The 19099-nt window shown below is 36.8% G+C and overlaps 1 protein-coding gene across 1 annotated transcript; it reads right to left on the bottom strand.

The window, feature by feature from the left end:
- Window positions 1-5349: 5349 nt before the first annotated feature.
- LOC123938391 (olfactory receptor 2L8-like) lies at window positions 5350-6288 on the bottom strand (the record flags this gene model as incomplete). Its single annotated transcript, XM_045999725.1, has 1 exon — window positions 5350-6288. A coding segment is annotated over one exon (939 nt), but the record flags the coding sequence as incomplete, so codon positions are not given.
- Window positions 6289-19099: the final 12811 nt, after the last annotated feature.

Raw genomic sequence — 19099 nt, 5'->3', positions numbered from 1 at the left:
GAGGGGCCATATATACCCCAATGTTCATAGCAACAATGGCCACAATCACCAAACTGTGGAAAGAACCAAGATGTCCTTCAACAGACGAATGGATAAAGAAGATGTGGTCCATATATACAATGGAGTTTTATGCCTCTATCAATGAGGATGAGTACCCAACATTTGTATCCAAATGGAAAGTATTTGAAGAGATTATGCTGAATGAGGTAAGTCAAGCAGAGAGAGAGTCAATTGTCATAAAGTTTCACTTACTTGTGGAGAATGAGGAATAACACAGAGGACATTGAGAGAAGGAGAAGAGAAGTGAGTTGGGGGAAATCAGAGGGGAAGATGATCCATGAAAGACTGTGGACTCTGAGAAACAAACTGACTATTTGGAGAGGAGTGTTTGGGTGGATAGGTGAGCCTGGTGGTGAGTATTAAGGAGGGCACATATTGCATAGAGCACTGGATATGGTGCATAAACAATGAATCTTGGAGCACCGAAAAAAATAAAATTACTAAAAAAATAAATAAAAATAAACAAGGATCCTAAAATACCCTCTATGCTTCCTGAACAGTGTGGAGTAGATGCATACATTTCCAGAAGATACAAAACTGTGAGCATGGCGAAGCCCCACAGTATTCAGTGCATTCTAAAGGATGAGAAAGAGTAAGGAACCCAAGACCAGAAATAAACTCACGAATATACTGGCAATTTACTTACAACAAAGAATTCAAGAATAGACTTTGGAGAAAGGACAATCAATGCAGTAAATGAATAATCTATGTATTTTTCAGTTGAGAAAACTGAAGAGCCAGATGCAAAATAGTGAAACTGGACCATTATGTTAAACCATACATAAAATTGATTTACAATGGATTAAAGACAAAGCCACCATTAAAATTCCTAAAGAAAAAAGAGATTAGCTTCTTTACAGGTTTATATAAGTTTTTGTGTCTTACACTAAAGTCAATAAGGACAAAAGTTGAAGTAAACAAGTAAGAGTATATCAAACTAAAAATCGGCAAAACAAAAAATATTATCAACAAAATTAAAATGCAAACCAATGAATATGAGAAGACACTTGCAAACCATATGTGTAATAAGGAGTAGAAGACAAGATATAAAAATAACACATATAATTCAAGCAAAAATTTTATTATAAAATTGGCGGAGACATGAATAGAGATTGGTTAGCAAAGAAGACATACCAATGGCAAATGTACAAAAAATTATAGAAAAAGATGATCAATGTCATAATTGGTCTGAAAATTGTAAATAAAACTGAAATGAGATATAACCTTCCACATTTAGAATAGCTATTATCAAAAAGAGGGAAATGGAAATGTCGGTGAAAATGTTGATAAATAGGAATCTTTGTACACTGTTTTTGGGGATATAAGCTGGTCTATTCACTATATATATTTTAAAAAGTATGGAGTTTCCTCATAAAATTAGAAATGGGACAATCATACCATCCAAGATATGAAACCAACCTATATATCCATTGATGGATGAATAAATAAGGAAAATATGTATAAATACATAAAATATATAGAGTATATTTAAATACATTTATATAAAGAATGAAATTTTGTCATCTATGACAACATGGATCGACCTTGAAGATATTATGCTAGGTGAGGAAGGTTGGGCAGGGAAAGACAAATGCCAAATGATCTCATATGTGGAAGACAAGACAAAGCAATAGAAAAAAACAAGTTTATTGATATATAAGATACATTGATGTTTCTCAAGGTCAGGGGGTGGGGACTGAGTAAAATGAGGACAAAAATCTGTAGAAAAACATGAAGAAATCAGGGAGAATAAAAATCAAATATTCAAATTCAGATCACTAGTGTAAAGGAACATAGTATCTGTTAAAAGTATCCAGTCAATTTAAAATAGAAAGGATGATGTGGTGCCTGGGTTGCACAGTTGGTTGAGCCAACAACTCTTGGTTTTGATCACGTTGTGATTTCATGGTTGTGAAATCAAGTCCTAAGTCAGGCTCTGTACTCAGCTCAGTGTCTCCTCAAATTCTTTCTCCCTCCCATTAATGCATTCTCTCTCTTTCTTATAAGTAAATAAATCTTAAAAAAATAGAAATAATGACATTATTTAAATTGCATTGAAATTCTTTTTTTCTTAATAATGTTTAGAAGAAAATAGACTCCTACTTACATGAATTGCATGTAGTTGCATATATATTTGAAATCATTTAAGCATAAGAAACCTAAATAACAATAAGATTTCAATATATTTGTTTAAAATTCTATTTTCTATCAAATTAATTATTTTATTAAATAATACAGGATTTTATTTTTTCAAGTTTTTATTTAAATTTTACTTAGTTGACATAGGGAGTAATATTGGTTTCAGGAGAGGAATTTAGTGATTCATCACTCATATACAGCACCCAGTGCCCATCACAAGAGCCCTATTTAATACCCACCACCCATTTAACACTTCCCCACACCCTCCCCCTCCATCAACCTTCAGTTTGCTCTCTAAAGCTAAGAATATCTTTTGGTTTGCCTCCTCTAATTTTTCCTCCCTTATGTTCATCTGGTCTGTTTCTTAAATTCTACCCATGAGAGAAATCATATGGTATTTGCCTTTTTCTGACTAACCTGTTTCACATAGTATAGTACACTCTAGCTCCATCCATGTCATTATAAATGGCAGGATTTCATTTCTTTTTGATGAATGAGTATTATTACATTGTGTGTTTATATATACCATATCTTCTTTATACATTCATCAGTTTATGGGCATATGGGTTCTTTCCATAATTTGGCTATTGTTGGTAATGCTGCTATAAACATTTGGGTGTATTTGAAACACAAAATACAGGTTTTTAAATAGATAATCACATTTGTATAATTTGAAATGCAAATTTCTTGAATATTCAACCTACAGAATAGAGCTGTAAAAAAATAATAGAAACCATGGACCCTTGTTTCAACAGAAAGTTCAAAGAACATTGACCATTCTTCTTGTGTCTGACCTCTCTCTTGACATGTCTTAGAAAGCAAAACTTCTGCTATCTCTGCTAGTACCTGTCACTTCCTTGTCTGACTCTTAGTTATGGAAAATGCATATGTTCATATTTTCCATTAGATTATTTAATCTCAAAATTCAACTTTGGAGTGGGTATCTCTAAAAAGAAAGAGATATACACTTCACTAAATAAACAGCAGAAGAAGAATGAGTAGCATATACTACAATTCACCAAGTTTTCAGAGGAGCCCATCATATGATTTTGAGCTCTGAATTGTGCGAGTTGTGAGTCATTCTCAGGCATATGTTGGAAATTTATTCTGGTTGTGAAATATGAATACATCATTGGGTCAGCATTTCTGAAGAGTCTGAAAGTCACTTTTAAAAAATATATTTGCCCCTTAAGTTGATCTTTTTTTTTAAGACTTTATTTATTTATTTGACAGATAGAGATCATGAGTAGGCAGAGAGGCAGGCAGAGAGAGAGAGAGAGGAGGAAGCAGGCTCCCTGCTGAGCAGAGAGCCCGATGTGGGGCTCGATCCCAGGACCCTGAGATCATGACCTGAGCCGAAGGCTCCCCACTGAGCCACCCAGGTGCCCCCCTTAAGTTGATCTTAATTGATTTCTGTTTAGAAATGAATTCATTTCAGTTAAGAACCTTAGATAATAACATTTCAAATCCCAATTTAATCAACCAGAAAACACTTTTAATAAAGAGTAAATGTTTGATGAATGTTTGGTCATTGATATTAAGCAATGAATATGTTATTTGTTCCCAATTTTGAAAGTGAACTATGTAGTAAAAGGCTAATCTTGCAATTTAAGCACTTCCTTTTTGAAAACATTATTATATTATCATACAGCTTTTTTCGAAGAGAAAAATTTCCATCATATATTAGGTGATAAGTCATATTTATGCCATCTGAAAATCAAGCTTTTAATCAGTTAAGAGTCAAGAAATCTATAAAGACTTACTTAGTTTTACTATAAAAATACACACATTCATAATATATCTTCTTACATGTGGATCTTTTATTTTGAGGAAATAATACTTATTTTCAATTCTAATATCAGTCATCCATGATGCTTTGGGTAATACAGGACTTCTTGCCTGTTTATTCTAGCTTCCATGTTCACAACTGACCTCATAACATAAAGGGTAGAGTAGAATTATCCCCCAAACAGTGATGGTAATTTGTCCATAGTATCCAGTTGTAGAGATAAGCTACATGTAGTAGTAGGACATTTGTAAACTAGTACCTAAAGAGGCATATCTATTAGAAATAGTGGTGCAGAGAGTGTCACACCAAACCAACCCACAAATGTGGTTCAGTGGAATTATAAAAACACGAAATGGGGGCACCTGGGTGGCTGAGTCATTAAACGTCTGTCTTCTGTTCAGGTCATGATCTCAAGGTCCTAGGATCCAGCCCTGCATTGGGCTCCCTGCTCAGTGGGGAGCCTACTTCTCCCTCTCCCACTCCCCCCTGCTTGTGTTCCCACTCATTCTGTGTCTCTCTCTGTCAAATAAATAAAATCTTTAAAAAAAATAAGAGCACAAAATATATAATGGAATGCTCATAAAAGGAATTGTCTTTTGAAATGTTAATAATAACTTTTTGGGCTGTAAATATGAGGGTTTTCAACTATCACTGGGGAGTGGATCTGATTGATTAATCTTCACAAAATAGTACATAAATCCTATCAATACTTTTAGAAAATGGCTTTCAATTTTCCATAGTCCATTTACATCTTCACAATCATAATTATTTATCCTAACAATGTAGATCCCTGGTAAATTGCTTTCTTAGATTTCTTCTAGGTACTTCCAGCGTCCTGCTCATAAAATAGATAAACTTATAAAGATATCTAATTCCATGCAGAGGACTTTGGCTAATTGTTGTATCATTTCCCCTGAAAATCAGGAAAGAAGAGAATCAATATTGACTAGTCAAGTGTAAACTTTATTTGAAATTAAACTTACATATTTATATATATTATAATATTTCTTGTTCCATTCTCTTTATTTTAGCCACTCAGGAAGGTATCCTAAGTATATTAGAACTATTATAATTAAGAATACCATCAAGTTGTACTACTTCCAATGTCATTTCAATGTACTAATAAAACCTTTTTACACACAAGTTAAGGGAAAATGTATGCTCTTTACATTTATTAACAAGTTACCAGATAGAAAACAAAAGGAGTGTTTGGGATATGTCATTATTTTGGTAAATATCAATTATTTTAGTTTTCTAGGTTAATACGATCCCTGTATTCAATCCTGGAATGGCATTGCTCTTAAGGAGTATACAAGGTGAAATTAATATACTTCTAAGTAACAGAACTAGTGGGAACTTTGTTATATTTCTACATAGCAGAACCTCAGAATCACTCTTTTCAGGGCCCCCATCACCTCCTTTTTTCTCAGGCTGTAGATTATGGGGTTGAGCATTGGGGTCAGGATGGTATAGAAGACGGCCAGGGCCATGTCCTCTCTGGGAGATTGAAAGGATCTTGGGCGTAGATAAGTGTAAACAAAGGGTGCATAGTAAAAAGTCACCACAGTGAGGTGGGTACTGCAGGTCGAATAGGCCTTCTTTCTCCCTTCTGTTGACTGCATACGGCAGATGGCAAGGAGAACTCGGCCATAGGAACATGCAATGCCAATGAAAGGAAATGCAAGGAAGAGGGTGGTGCTCACAAACACTGTGTATTCATAGACCCAGGTGTCCATGCAGGCCAGCGTCAACATGGCAGGGACATCACAGAAGAAATGATTGATGGTTCTGGATCGACAGTAGGGTATATGGAGCGCATACACAGTGTGGGCACAGGAGTTGATTGAGCCCATGATCCAAGATCCTGTTATCATCAACACACATACTCTTTTGCTCATACGAATGGGATAATGGAGAGGAAAACAAATTGCCATGTAACGATCATAGGCCATAGAGGCCAATATTAATCCTTCTGCACTAGCTAAAGTAATGAAGAAGAAACTCTGAATTCCACACCCAATGAAAGAAATAGATTTCTTTCCAGAGAGATAATCAGAAGCCATCTTGGGGACAATGGTGGAGATGAAGCTCAGGTCCATCAGGGAGAGCTGACTAAGTAGAAAATACATGGGTGTGTGAAGATGGGTGTCCAGGAGGATGAGGATGATCATGGACAGGTTTCCAAACAGAGCCATTAGGAAAATGAGAAAACTGAGAATGAAGAAAAACAGGCCAATTCTTGATGGTGGGAATAACCCCAAAAAGAAGAAATCAGTTGATGTTTGGTTAATATTTTCCAAAGGACATTACTTTAGTTTTCCCTAAAGAGAGACACATATTAAGTACAGAAAGATAATCTCTTATTAACTCGTTATTTTAGTTCTACCATGATTTATTCAGGAAAACTTACAGATGTTAAAAAAAATAACACATACATTGAGAAAACAAATTAGTCAGTTTTTTGCCTCATAGATAAAATTTTGATGAGGCATACATTTGTCTACAAAATATGTCACAGAAATTGTAAATTTGTAATAGTAATATATTTCTGTAATGACTTTATTAAGATGCATATATTTTTATTTTTCTGTTAATTTATATCTCCAGAACTTACTCTTTTTATGTATGCATTGTAAATCAATGTAAATGTGTATATTACAGACCCATACTTGAATACATTTTATGATCCTGAGGCAATGATTTTTTATGATTAAGCCCCAATATTTCCAAAAGTCTAGTAGCTTGTAAAGTCATGCTGCAGAATATACTCTTTTTTTGTAATTCCCCCCAAAAAACTTGTCAAATCAGGTTTTTTAGATCTTAACCATAATTATGTCCATCTATTTTCCCAGAAATCTACAATGAATAACTATTGTCAAGTATAATTTATGTAAACCTGATTTCTTCTTCTCCATCTTTCAAAATTTAAATTATCTAATTTAAAGAAACTCTTTCATTGCGAAACTGTTTTCCAATTTTTTGAGCTTCCATGACAGTTCAAATTTTCTAAAAAGATGTGTTCTATCTGCTTCTCATTAGCTATATAAAATCATGCATTGCACTGTCACTTTTCTTTACTCATTCCTTTTTCCCTCCCGTTTTTTATTTTAAAACTCTTTCCATTTCTAGATAAGTGTGAGATTTTAACCCAAAGACGTATTACCCCCTGTTATAAAATTCAACTAATAATAAAGAAGTAAACCTGTATGATTTTAAATAAAGTGGGAATGGGAACAGAGAGAGGATTAGAGATAAAAATGTTAAGAACATTTTGGGTGAAGAAATTTTAAGGATTGACATTTAAAAGGGGAAGAAACTACATTTTGAGAATGTCTAGGTGATAATGAGTGGGGAGAACCTTCTCCAGAAGACATACCATTAGTGAGTAAAGCCCAGCATGTTATGCCTAGAAAAAATTGTAGTGCTTTAGTCTCTCATACTTTTCTAGGACCAAAGCCATCAGACTGTTAAAGAAATCTTTATAGGAAAGATAGATATACACACAACACACACACACACACACACACACACACACACACACACGAATACACACACATTGAGTTAAAAATGACTGGGATAAAAGTAAGAAACCTTTACAAAAAAGCTGATGTCTTCAGACAAATATGAGAAGTTTTTAAATCTGAAGCAAAAATGTCATGTATTATACAAAATGAAGCACCAAATTAAAAAAAAAAACACTAATGGGAAATAAAGAATAGTAATTAATATAATGAATTTAATGAAAGTTTTAAAAGATAAATTGATGAAAAGCTACAAAAAGTAGCATCCAAACATAGAAGTTTACATTTAGGAGAGTGAGAGGAATAATGTAAAATGACCCATCACAGAATTATAGGCATTCTTATAAATCCATATGGCATTGATTTATTTTTGGCAAATATATTTATTTATTGTGAGGTGAATATTATTATTAAAACCTTTTTTTTCAGAACCATTATATTAGTTGCAATGTTCAAAGAGGATGCAAGGGAAACAGAAAAATAACTGAGAAATAGTTTATTAAATAATATTTTCTTGAAAATACTAAATATATTCTTAAAATTTTTTTGATAACTCCAATATCAGCTAGATAAATATGCTAAAATATTCTTAAGAGAAATTATGGTAATATGAGAAAAAATATATGAGGTGACCCATATCAAATAGCATCATGTTTCACAATATTGTTATATCTTTTATATGCAAACTATAAAATCTAGAAGATGGTAGAATGTCATCATTGCATGTCCTCAAACATAAAGTGGAATGTAACTATGTTGAGAGGATGGAAGACAGGGAAGAGGAGCAGTTCAATAATGTAGGGAGGGAGTGACATGTCATCCAGAGTGGCCCAAGTTACAAATGATATGGATTTGGGATATAGGAATCAAGCATTACAACATAAGCATATTATTTAAAATGGTGAGGAAGTATGGAAAAAAATGTAGAATAATTTGAAATATTTCCCTTGGTCATCAAGAGGAATGAGTAGTGGGAGAATGACTTTTATTATTTATTTATGTTTTAATTTTTAAATTTTTTTTTAATTTTATTTTTTCAGTGTTCCAAGATTCATTGTTCATGCACCACATCCAGTGCTCCATGCAATACATGCCCTCCTTAATAACTACTATCAAGCTCTATATTTTTATGTAAAATAGATTAATTCCCCTTATATTTTTATTTTACCCAATGATATAATGAAACTAATCAATTTACACTATTTGCAAAGGACTTGTACTGACTCAGTCTTTTAAACTTCACCAGAACTTTTGGGTTTGGCATCAGCATTACTGACTATATTTGGTTGAGAAAAAGGGAAAGAAGATGTTTTCTTAGTGAGTTGGAGAACTAAGTCTCGAACACAAACAAGGTCCATACATGGAAGAGAAGATAGAACTATACATTTTCATTGACCATCTCCAGTGGATGGAACCTGACATGTATCAAGATTTGTTCCAGGAATAAATTTTCTTTAATCCTGATCAATGGCTCTTGAGGTTCCCATAACCATCCAATATGTTTACAGATGTCTACAGATGATAAACAAAGATTCAGATATTTAAATGAATTCTTCCAATTTTCTGCCTTAACTTAGATGTTCCATATATTGATGCAGGTAGCTTTATATTAAATGATTATTTAAATTTAATCCTATCTTATCTCTTAATATTTAGGTAACAATTATAAAATAATAGTTGTGTCTCACAGGAGGGATAAGATGGGAGAGATATAGGAGACCCTGAGATGCAATATAATCTAAATTCTCTAACAGATAGGTTAAGAGAGACAGAAGATTGAATTAGTGATATAGAAGATAAACTGAAAGAAAAGAAGGATCAGGAGGAGGCCTGGACAAACAGCTTAGAATTCATGAAAACAAAATAAGTAATACCATGAAATGTTCCAATGTCAGAATTATTGGGATCCCTGAGAGGGAGGAGAAAGAGAGAAGACTAGAAAATATAGTTGAAGAAATTCTGGATGAAAATTTCCCTTATCTGGGGAATGGAAAAATGTTCCTGTCCTATAGGCAGAAAGGTCCCGAGTTCAACGAATCTAGGAAGACCCCCAGACATTTGATTGTGAAATTCATGAATCATAACTTTAGACAAGCATTCCTAAGAAGAGCTAGGGGGAAGATTCTTTACTTACAAAGGAAAGTCCATCAGAATAATGTCAGACCTGTCTACAAAGATGTGGCAATCAGGAAAGGGTTGGCAAGACATATTCAGCTTACTAAATATGAAGACCATGCAGACAGGAATGCTTTATCCATCAAGATGGACATTCAAAATGGATGGAGAGAAAAAGAGCTTCCAAAACCAGAAAGGATTAAAAGAATATGTGACCGGCAAGCCAGCACTACAAGAAATATTAAGAGGGGGTGTTTCCTCCCAAAAAACAAGAGCCCAGGACCTGAAGGATTCCCTGGGGAATTCTACCAAACATTCAAAGAAGAAATAACACCAATTCTTCTGAAGCTGTTTCAAAAAATTGAGGCAGAAGGAAAACTTCCAGAATCTTTTTATGAAGCCAGAATTACCCTGATCCCCAAACCAGGAAAAGACCCTACCAAAAAGGAAAATTTCAGACCAATATCACTGATGAATATGGATGCTAAGATTCTCCACAAGATCCTAGCAAACAGGATCCAGCAGCACATTAAAAAGATTATCCACCATGACCAGGTGGGATTCATCCCTGGGTTGCAAGGTTGGTACAAAATTCGCAAATTAATCAATGTGATAGAACAAATCAATAAGAGAAGAGAGGAGGAGAGGGAGTTGACGGAAACTGGAAGGGGAGATGAACCATGAGAGACTATGGACTCTGAAAAACAACCAGAGGGTTATGAAGGGGCGGCGGGGGGGTTGGGGGGGGTGGGAGGTTGAGGAACCAGGTGGTGGGTAATAGGGAGGGTACGTACTGCATGGAGCACTGGGTGTGATGCCAAAACAATGAACACTGTTATGCTGTAAATAAACAAATAAAAATAAATAAATTAATTAAAAACAAAAAAAAGATTATCCACCATGACCAGGTGGGATTCATCCCTGGGTTGCAAGGATGGTTCAACATTCGCAAATCAATCAGTGTGATTGAACAAATCAATACGAGAAGAAAGAAGAACTACATGGTCCTCGCAATTGATGCAGAAAAAACATTTGACAAAATCAAGCATCCGTTCCTGATGAAAACGCTTCAAAGTATAGGGATAGAGGGAACATTCCTGAACTTCATAACATCGATCTATGAAAGACCCATAGCAAATTTCATCCTCAATGTGAAAAAGCTTGCAGCTTTCCCATTGAGATCAGGAACACGACAAGGATGCCCACTCTCACCACTCTTGTTCAACATAGTATTACAAGTCCTAGCAACGACAATCAGACAACAAAGAGAAATAAAAGGTATCCAAATTGGCAAGGAAGAAGTCAAACTCTCTCTCTTCACAGAGGACATGATTCTTTATATGGAAAACCCCAAAGACTCCACCCCCAAACTACTAGAACTCATACAACAATTCAGTAACGTGGCAGGATACAAAATCAATGTACAGAAATCAGTGGCTTTCTTATACACTAACAGTGAAAACACAGAAAGGGAAATGAGAGAATCGATTCCATTTACTCTAGCACCAAGAACCATAAGATACCTGGGAATAAACCTCACTGAAGAGGTAAAGGATCTGTACTCGAGGAACTACAGAACACTCATGAAAGAAATTGAAGAAGACACAAAAAGATGGAAGACCATTCCATGCTTTTGGATCGGAAGAATAAACATTGTTAAAATGTCTATACTGCCTAGAGCAACCTATACTTTTAATGCCATTCCGATCAAAATTCCACCAGTATTTTTCAAAGAGCTGGAGCAAATAATCCTAAAATTTGTATGGAATCAGAAGAGACCCCGAATTGCTAAGAAAATGTTGAAAAACAAAAACAAAACTGGCGACATCACGTTACCTGATTTCAAGCTGTACTATAAAGCTGTGATCACCAAGACAGCGTGGTACTGGCATAAAAATAGACACATAGACCAGTGGAACAGAGTGGAGAGCCCAGATATGGAACCTCAACTCTATGGTCAAATAATCTTCGACAAAACAGGAAAAATATACAATGGAAAAAAGGACAGTCTCTTCAAGAAATGGTGCTGGGAAAACTGGACAGCTATCTGTAGAAGAATGAAACTAGACCATTTTCTTACACTGTCAACAAAGATAAACTCGAAATGGATAAAAGACCTCAATGTGAGACAGGAATCCATCAGAATCCTAGAGGAGAGCATTGGCAGTAACCTCTTTGATATCAGCCACAGCCACTTCTTTCAAGGTATGTCTCCAAAGGCCAAGGAAACAAAAGCGAAAATGAACTTTTGGGACTTCATCAAGATCAAAAGCTTCTGCACAGCAAAGGAATAGTCAACAAAACAAAAAGGCATCCTACGGAATGGCAGAAGATATTTTCAAATGACAGTACAGACAATAGGTTGATATCCAGGATCTATAAAGAACTCTCAAACTTAAAACACAAAAACAGATAAGCATATCAAAAAATGGGCAGAAGATATGAACAGACACTTCTCCAAAGAAGACATACAAATGGCTCTCAGACACATAAAAAAATGCTCATCATCACTAGCCATCAGGGAGATTCAAATTAAAACTACATTGAGATACCACCTGACACCAGTTAGAATGGCCAAAATTAGCAAGACAGGAAACAACGTGTGTTGGAGAGGTTGTGGAGAAAGGGGAACCCTCTTCCACTGTTGGTGGGAATGCAAGTTGGTGCAGCCACTCTGGAAAACACTGTGGAGATTCCTGAAGAAATTAAAAATAGAGCTTCCCTATGACCCTGCAATTGCACTGCTGGGTATTTACCCCAAAGATACAGATGTAGTGAAAAGAAGGGCCATCTGTACTCCAGTGTTTATAGCAGCAATGGCCACAGTCGCCAAACTGTGGAAGTATCCAAGATGTCCTTCAATGGACGAATGGATAAGGAAGATGTGGTCCATATACACGATGGAGTATTCATCAGAAATCATGAATACCCAACTTTTGTAGCAACATGGATGGGACTGGAAGAGATTATGCTGAATGAAATAAGTCAAGCAGAGAGAGTCAAGTATCATATGGTCTCACTAATTTCTGGAGCATAACAACATGGAGGACATGGGGAGATGGAGAGGAGAAGGAAGTTGAGGGAAATTGGAAGGAGTGATGAACTATGAGAGACTATGGACTCTGAAAAACAGCCTGAAGGCTTTGAAGGGGTGGGGGGTGGGAGGTTGGGGAACCAGTTGGAGGGTAATAGAGAGGGCACATATTGAATGGAGCACTGGGTGTTGTGCAAAAACAATGAAAACTGTCATGCTGAAAATAAATAAATAAATGAGGGGGGGTTTCTAAAAAAGATGGAAGAACACAAGAGTGACATAAAACAGAAATTTATAGAGACAAGGTATAGAAACAAGGACTTCACAAGAAAAATGATGTCAATTAAAACATATTTTTCCGGGGCACCTGGGTGGCTCAGTAGGTTCAAGCCTCTGCCTTTGGCTCAGGTCATGATCTCAGGGTCCTGGGATCAAGCCCTGCATCGGGATCTCTGCTCAGCAGAGAGCCTGCTTCCCTTCCTTTCTCTCTGCCTGCCTCTCTGCCTACCTGTGATCTCTGTCAAATAAATAAATAAAATCTTAAAAAAAAAACAAACAAAAAGAAAATACATATGTTTCCATAATCACTCTCAACATGAACTGACTAAATGCTCCCATGAAAAGGCACAAGGTTGCAGTTTGGATAAGATGACAGGAGCTGTCCCTGTGCTGTCTACAAGAGATACATTTGGAACCTAAAATTACATCCAGACTGAAAGTGAAGAGAAGGGGAAACATCTTTCATACGAATGGTTCTCAAAGGAAAGATGGGGTAGCAATCCTCATATCAGATTTTAAGCAAAAGACTATAGTCAGAGATAGAGAAGGACATTTCATCATTCTTAAGGGGTCTATACACCAAAAAGATCAATTGTAAATATTTTGCCCCCAGTTCGGGAGTACCAACTACATAAGCCAAGTGTTAAACAAAATAAAGAATAATATTGATATTTATACATTAACTGTAGGGGATCTTAACACACCACTTTCGGTAATAGACATCATCCAAGCAGAAAATCAATAAAGAAAGAAGAGCATTGAATTACACAGTGGACCAGATGGACCTTATTGATATATACAGAACATTCCCCTCTGAAACAACAGAATACTCATTCTTCTTGAGTGCACATGGAACTTTCTCCTGGATAGACCACATACTAGGTGATAAATCAGGGCTCAACTGATACCAAAAGATTGAGATTATTTCCTGCATATTTTCAGATTACAATGCTTTGAAATGGGAACTCAACCACAAGAAAAAGTTTGAAAGGAATTCAAACACTTGGAAGCTAAAGTACAACCTACTCAAGAATGTTTGGATCAACCAGAAAATCAAAGAAGAACCTAAACAATTCATGGAAACCAATGACACTGAAGGCACTTCAGTCCAAAACCTATGGGATACAGCAAAGTCCGTCCTAAGGGGGAAATACATAGCCCATCCAAGCCTCCCTCAAAAAAATTGAAAAATCCAGAATACACCAGCTCTCTTTACAATGTAAAGAACTGGAGAATCAACAGCAAATTAAGCCAACCCGACACAAGAAGGGAAATAATCAAGATTAGAGCAGAGACTAATGAGATAGAAACTAGAGATACAGTAGAACACATAAACAAAACTAGAAGCTGGTTTTTGAAAGAATAAGATCAATAAACCATTGGCCAAACTAATCCAAAAGAAAAAATATAAGGCCCAAATTAATAAAATTATGAACAAAAAGGGAGAAATCACAACTAACACAAAGGAAATAGAGACTATCATCCGAAATTATTATCAGCCGTGATATGCCAGTAAGTTCAGCAACCTAGACGAAATGGATGCAATCCTGGAGACCTGTAAGCTTCCAAAACTGAATCAGGAAGAAATTGACAACCTGAGTAGACCAATATCTAGTAACGAGATTGAAGCATTGATGAAAATAAGAGACTGGGACCTGATGGATTCCCTGGGGAATCCTATCAAACTTACATGGAAGAAATAATACCTATTCTCCTGAAGCTGTTCCAAAAAATTGAAGCAGAAGAAAAACTTCCAGACTCTTTTTATGAAGCCAGCGTTACCCTGATTCCCAAAGCAGGTAAAGATCCAAATAGGAGATTTCCCACCAATATCCCTGATGAACATGGATGCTAAGATTATCAACAAGATCCTAGCTAATGGGATCCAAAAGGATGTTAAAATGATTATCCTCCATAATCAGGTAGGATTTTTCCTTGGGTTGCAAGGGTGGTTCAACATTCAGAAATCAATCAATGTGATAGAATAAATCAATAAGAGAAGAGAGAAGAACCACCTGGTCCCCTCAATTGATGTAGAAATAAAATTTGACAAGATACAGCATCCGTTCCTTATGAAAATGCTTCGAAGCATAAATATATCAGAAACATTCCTCAACTTCATAATATCGATCTATGAAGAACCCACAGTGAATTTCATCCTCAATGGCGAAAAGCTAGCAGCTTTCCCTTTGAGATAAGGAATGCGACAAGATGCCCATTCTCGCCAGTGTTGTTTAACCTTGCCCTAGAAGTCTTAGCAACAGCAATCAGACAACAAAGATAAATAAAAGTATTAAAATTGCCAATGAAGGAATCAAGCTCTCTCTTTTCACAGGCATGATACTTCATAACAAAAACCCAAAAGAGGGGCGCCTGGGTGGCTCAGTGGGTTAAAGCCTCTGCCTTTGGCTTAGGTCATGATCCCAGAGGCCTGGGATCGAACCCCACATGGGGATCTCTGCTCCGCAGGGAGCGTGCTTCCTTACACCTCTCTCTGCCTGTCTCTCTGCCTACTTGTGAACTCTGTCTGTCAAATAAATAAATAAAATCTTAAAAAAAAAAAAAGACTCCACGCCAAACTACTAGAACTCATACAACAGTTCAGTAATGTGGCTGGATATAAAATCAATGTACAGAAATCAGTTGCTTTCTTATACACTACAAATGAAAATACAGAAAGGGAAATTAGAGACTCTATTACATTTACTATAGCACCAAAAACCATAAGATACCTAGGAATAAACTTAATCAAAGAGATAACAGATCTGTACTTGAGGAACTACAGAACACTTGTGAAGGAAACTGAAGAAGACACAAACAGATGGAAGACCATTCCATGCTCATGGATCAGAAGAATAAACATTGTTAAAATGTCTATCCTGCCCTAATAAATCTATACTTTCAATCAAAATTCCACTGGCATTTTTCAAAGAGCTGAAACAAACAATCCTAAAGTTTGTGTGGAACCAGAAGAGACTCCAAATTGCTAAGGAAATGTTGAAAAAGAAAAATAAGACTGGGGGCATCATGTTGCCTGATTTAAAGCTTTAATACGAAGCTCTGATAACCAAGACAGCATGGTATTGGAAAAACAAAAACAAAACAAACAAACAAAAACAGGCACATAGACCAGTGGAACAGAGGAGAGAACCCAGATATGGGCCCGCAAATCGATGGTCAAATAATCTTTGACAAAGCAGGGGAAAATATCTTGTGGAAAAAGGACAGTCTCTTCAGTAAGTGGTGCTGGGAAAATTGGATAGCTATGTGTAGAATAATGAAACTTAACCATTCTCAGACACGATACACAATGATAAACTCAAAATGGGTAAAACGTGAAGCAGGAATCCATCAAAATCATAGAGGAGAACATAGGCAGTAACCTCTTCAACATCAGCCACAGCAACTTCTCTTAAGTTATGTCTCCAAAGGCAAAGGAAACAAAAGTGAATATTAACTTTTGGGACTTCTTCCACACCAAAAGATTCTGCACAGCAAAGAAAACAGTCAACAAAACAAAGAGACAACCCACAGAATGGGAGAAGATATTTGCAACTGACACCGTAGACAAAAGGCTGATATCCAAGATCTATAAAGAACTCCTAAAACTCAGCACACACATAACAGATAATCATGTCAAAAATGGGCAGACATGAACAGACACTTCTCCAATGAAGACATACAAATGGCTAACAAACACATGAAAAAATGTTCATCATCAGTAGCCATCAAGGAGATTCAAGTCAAAACCACATTGAAGTAGCACATTACACCAGTTAGAATGGCCCAAATCAACAAGACATGGAACAACAAGTGCTGGAGAGAATATGGAGAAATGGGAACCCTCTTAAACTGTTGGTGGGAATAAAAATTGGTGCAACCACTTTGGAAAACAGTGTGGAAATTCCTTAATAAATTAAAAATAGGGCTATCTTATGACTGTGCAATTGCACTACTGGGTATTTACACCAAACATACAGATATACTGAAAAGAAGGGCCATCTGTGCCAATGTTCATAGCAGCAATGGCCACAGTCACCAAACTGTGGAAAGAACCAAGATTCCCTTCAACAGACGAATGAATAAAGAAGATACTGTCCATATATACAAAGGAGTATTGTGCCTCCATCAGAAAGGATGAATATCCAACTTTTGTATTAACATGGTTGGGACTGGAGGAGATTATGCTGAGTGAAATAAGTGAAGCAGAGAAAGTCAATTATATGGTTTCTCTTACTTGTGGAGCATTAGGAATATCATGGAAGACATTAGGAAAAGTAAAGGATAAGTGAATTGGGGGAAATTGGATGGGGAGATGAACCATGAGAGACTGTGGACTCTGAGAAACAAACTGAGGGTTTTGGAGGGGAGGGGGTAGGGGGTTAGGTGAGTCTGGTGGTGGGTGTTAAAGAGGGCACATATTGCACGGAGTACTGGGTGTGGTGTATAATCAATGAATCTTGGAACACTGAAAATATAAATTAAAATAATAAAAATATAAAACAAAATAATTAAAAAATAAAATAAAATAATAAAAATATAAAATAATGTAATAAAAATACAAAATAAAATAACAAGAGAATAAAAGTTTTTATGTTTAAACCTCCAAAAACCATCAAAAGTTGTTCAATGCGGGGGAGTCAAGATGGCGGGGAAGTAGGAGGAGGCACCATTTCAACCTGTACCCTAAAGTGAGCTGATTACCTACCAAAGAACTCCGACCACCCATGAAATCAGCCTGAGATCAGAATTATACACGTCTGGATCTCTACAGGAGCAGAAGACGCCAGTGGCAGGTAAAGCAGACTGGGAACGTCCGACTGATATCGGAAGATAAACAAAAGGGGGAGGGAGCCACCAGAGGTGACCGATCAGAAAGTAACACCCCAACACGAGAGTGCTCTGCGTCTGGGGACCAGCATTAACTTGGAGTCTGGTTGAAAGCACTCAAAAAACAAAGAGCAAAGGATCGCGGGGGTAATAGTGGGAACCTGGGCAGTTAGGGTCAGGGACCTAAGTCCACGGACCCAGGACAGCCTCCCCTGGTGCGGAGCCAGAGAGAGTGCGGCAGAGAAATCAGGTCTCTGTCCCTGAGCGGCCAGTGCACCTGAACGCCAGCGCGCCCGAGAACAAGTGGGGTCTGGCTCCCGGGAGGGGCTGGGAGCCTGGCCAGAAGGCAATCCTGAAACGCGCGCGTCCCACACCCTCCCTTGGGAAAGGTGCTCATAGGCGCTAGCCTGGAGCTCTGGCAGCCGGAAAAACCAGACATTCCTAGCCCGGGACAGCAGGAAAATCTCAGTGTGCGATCTCTGCTCGAACCTCTCTGGTGGTCTGGAGCTGCCCAGACAGCCACCGCTGCCCTGGTTTTGGGTACAAGGAGGAGCTCCTGCATCCCCAGGGACAGTGACTCAGAACCGACTCTGCCAGCAGCTTTTGCAAAAGAGTCTGAGGCTTCTCTCTGAGAGGGAGGTCGGGGTGCTGTTTGCTCTCCTCTAAACCTCCAAAAACCATCAAAAGCTGTCAAGGCGAGAGAAAGCAGATGAAAGAATATAAAAACCCCAGAGAACAAAAGGCTGAAAAAAACAGTTTTCTGAAAAAAAAAAAAGAGCTCACCCCCTTGAGGGGAGCGGGAGGACCTAACTCAGGGAACATCATTGTCTGAAAACCCACGTGGCAGGCCCCTCCCCCAGAAAACCAACCAGGAAGGAAGAAAAAAAAAAAAAAGACTACAAGAGAACAATCACCACTACTTCATAAATACAACTTTTATTTTAAACTCTTTACCAATATTCTGGTTCTTTTTTTTTTATACATACAGATAATTTTTTAACCTATTTACCATCACACCGAGATGTCCAGTACATCAAATTCTTTAATAACCTTCTAACCTGAACTTTTTGATACATACACCCGTGTTTTTCTTTTGTTTTTCTATTTTTTAAATTCTTTTTTAATTTTAACTTAGTTTAGTCTAGTTTATTCTTTTTTAATTTTTATTTTCTACTATACATATAGAGTTAAACTCCAAGGTAATCCCCTTTCCCCAATCAATGCTACCCCTATAGGCAAACCAGTTTCTAATCCCCCTGTAACTTAGGAAAGTTGAGTCCCTTAACAAAAACATCAAGATACCTTCAGGAAGAATCAAATAACCTTCCGCAC

Source organism: Meles meles, chromosome 3 (assembly GCF_922984935.1).
Source record: "Meles meles chromosome 3, mMelMel3.1 paternal haplotype, whole genome shotgun sequence".
NCBI lineage: Eukaryota > Metazoa > Chordata > Mammalia > Carnivora > Mustelidae > Meles > Meles meles.
This window is presented reverse-complemented; position numbering and strand designations above follow the sequence as displayed.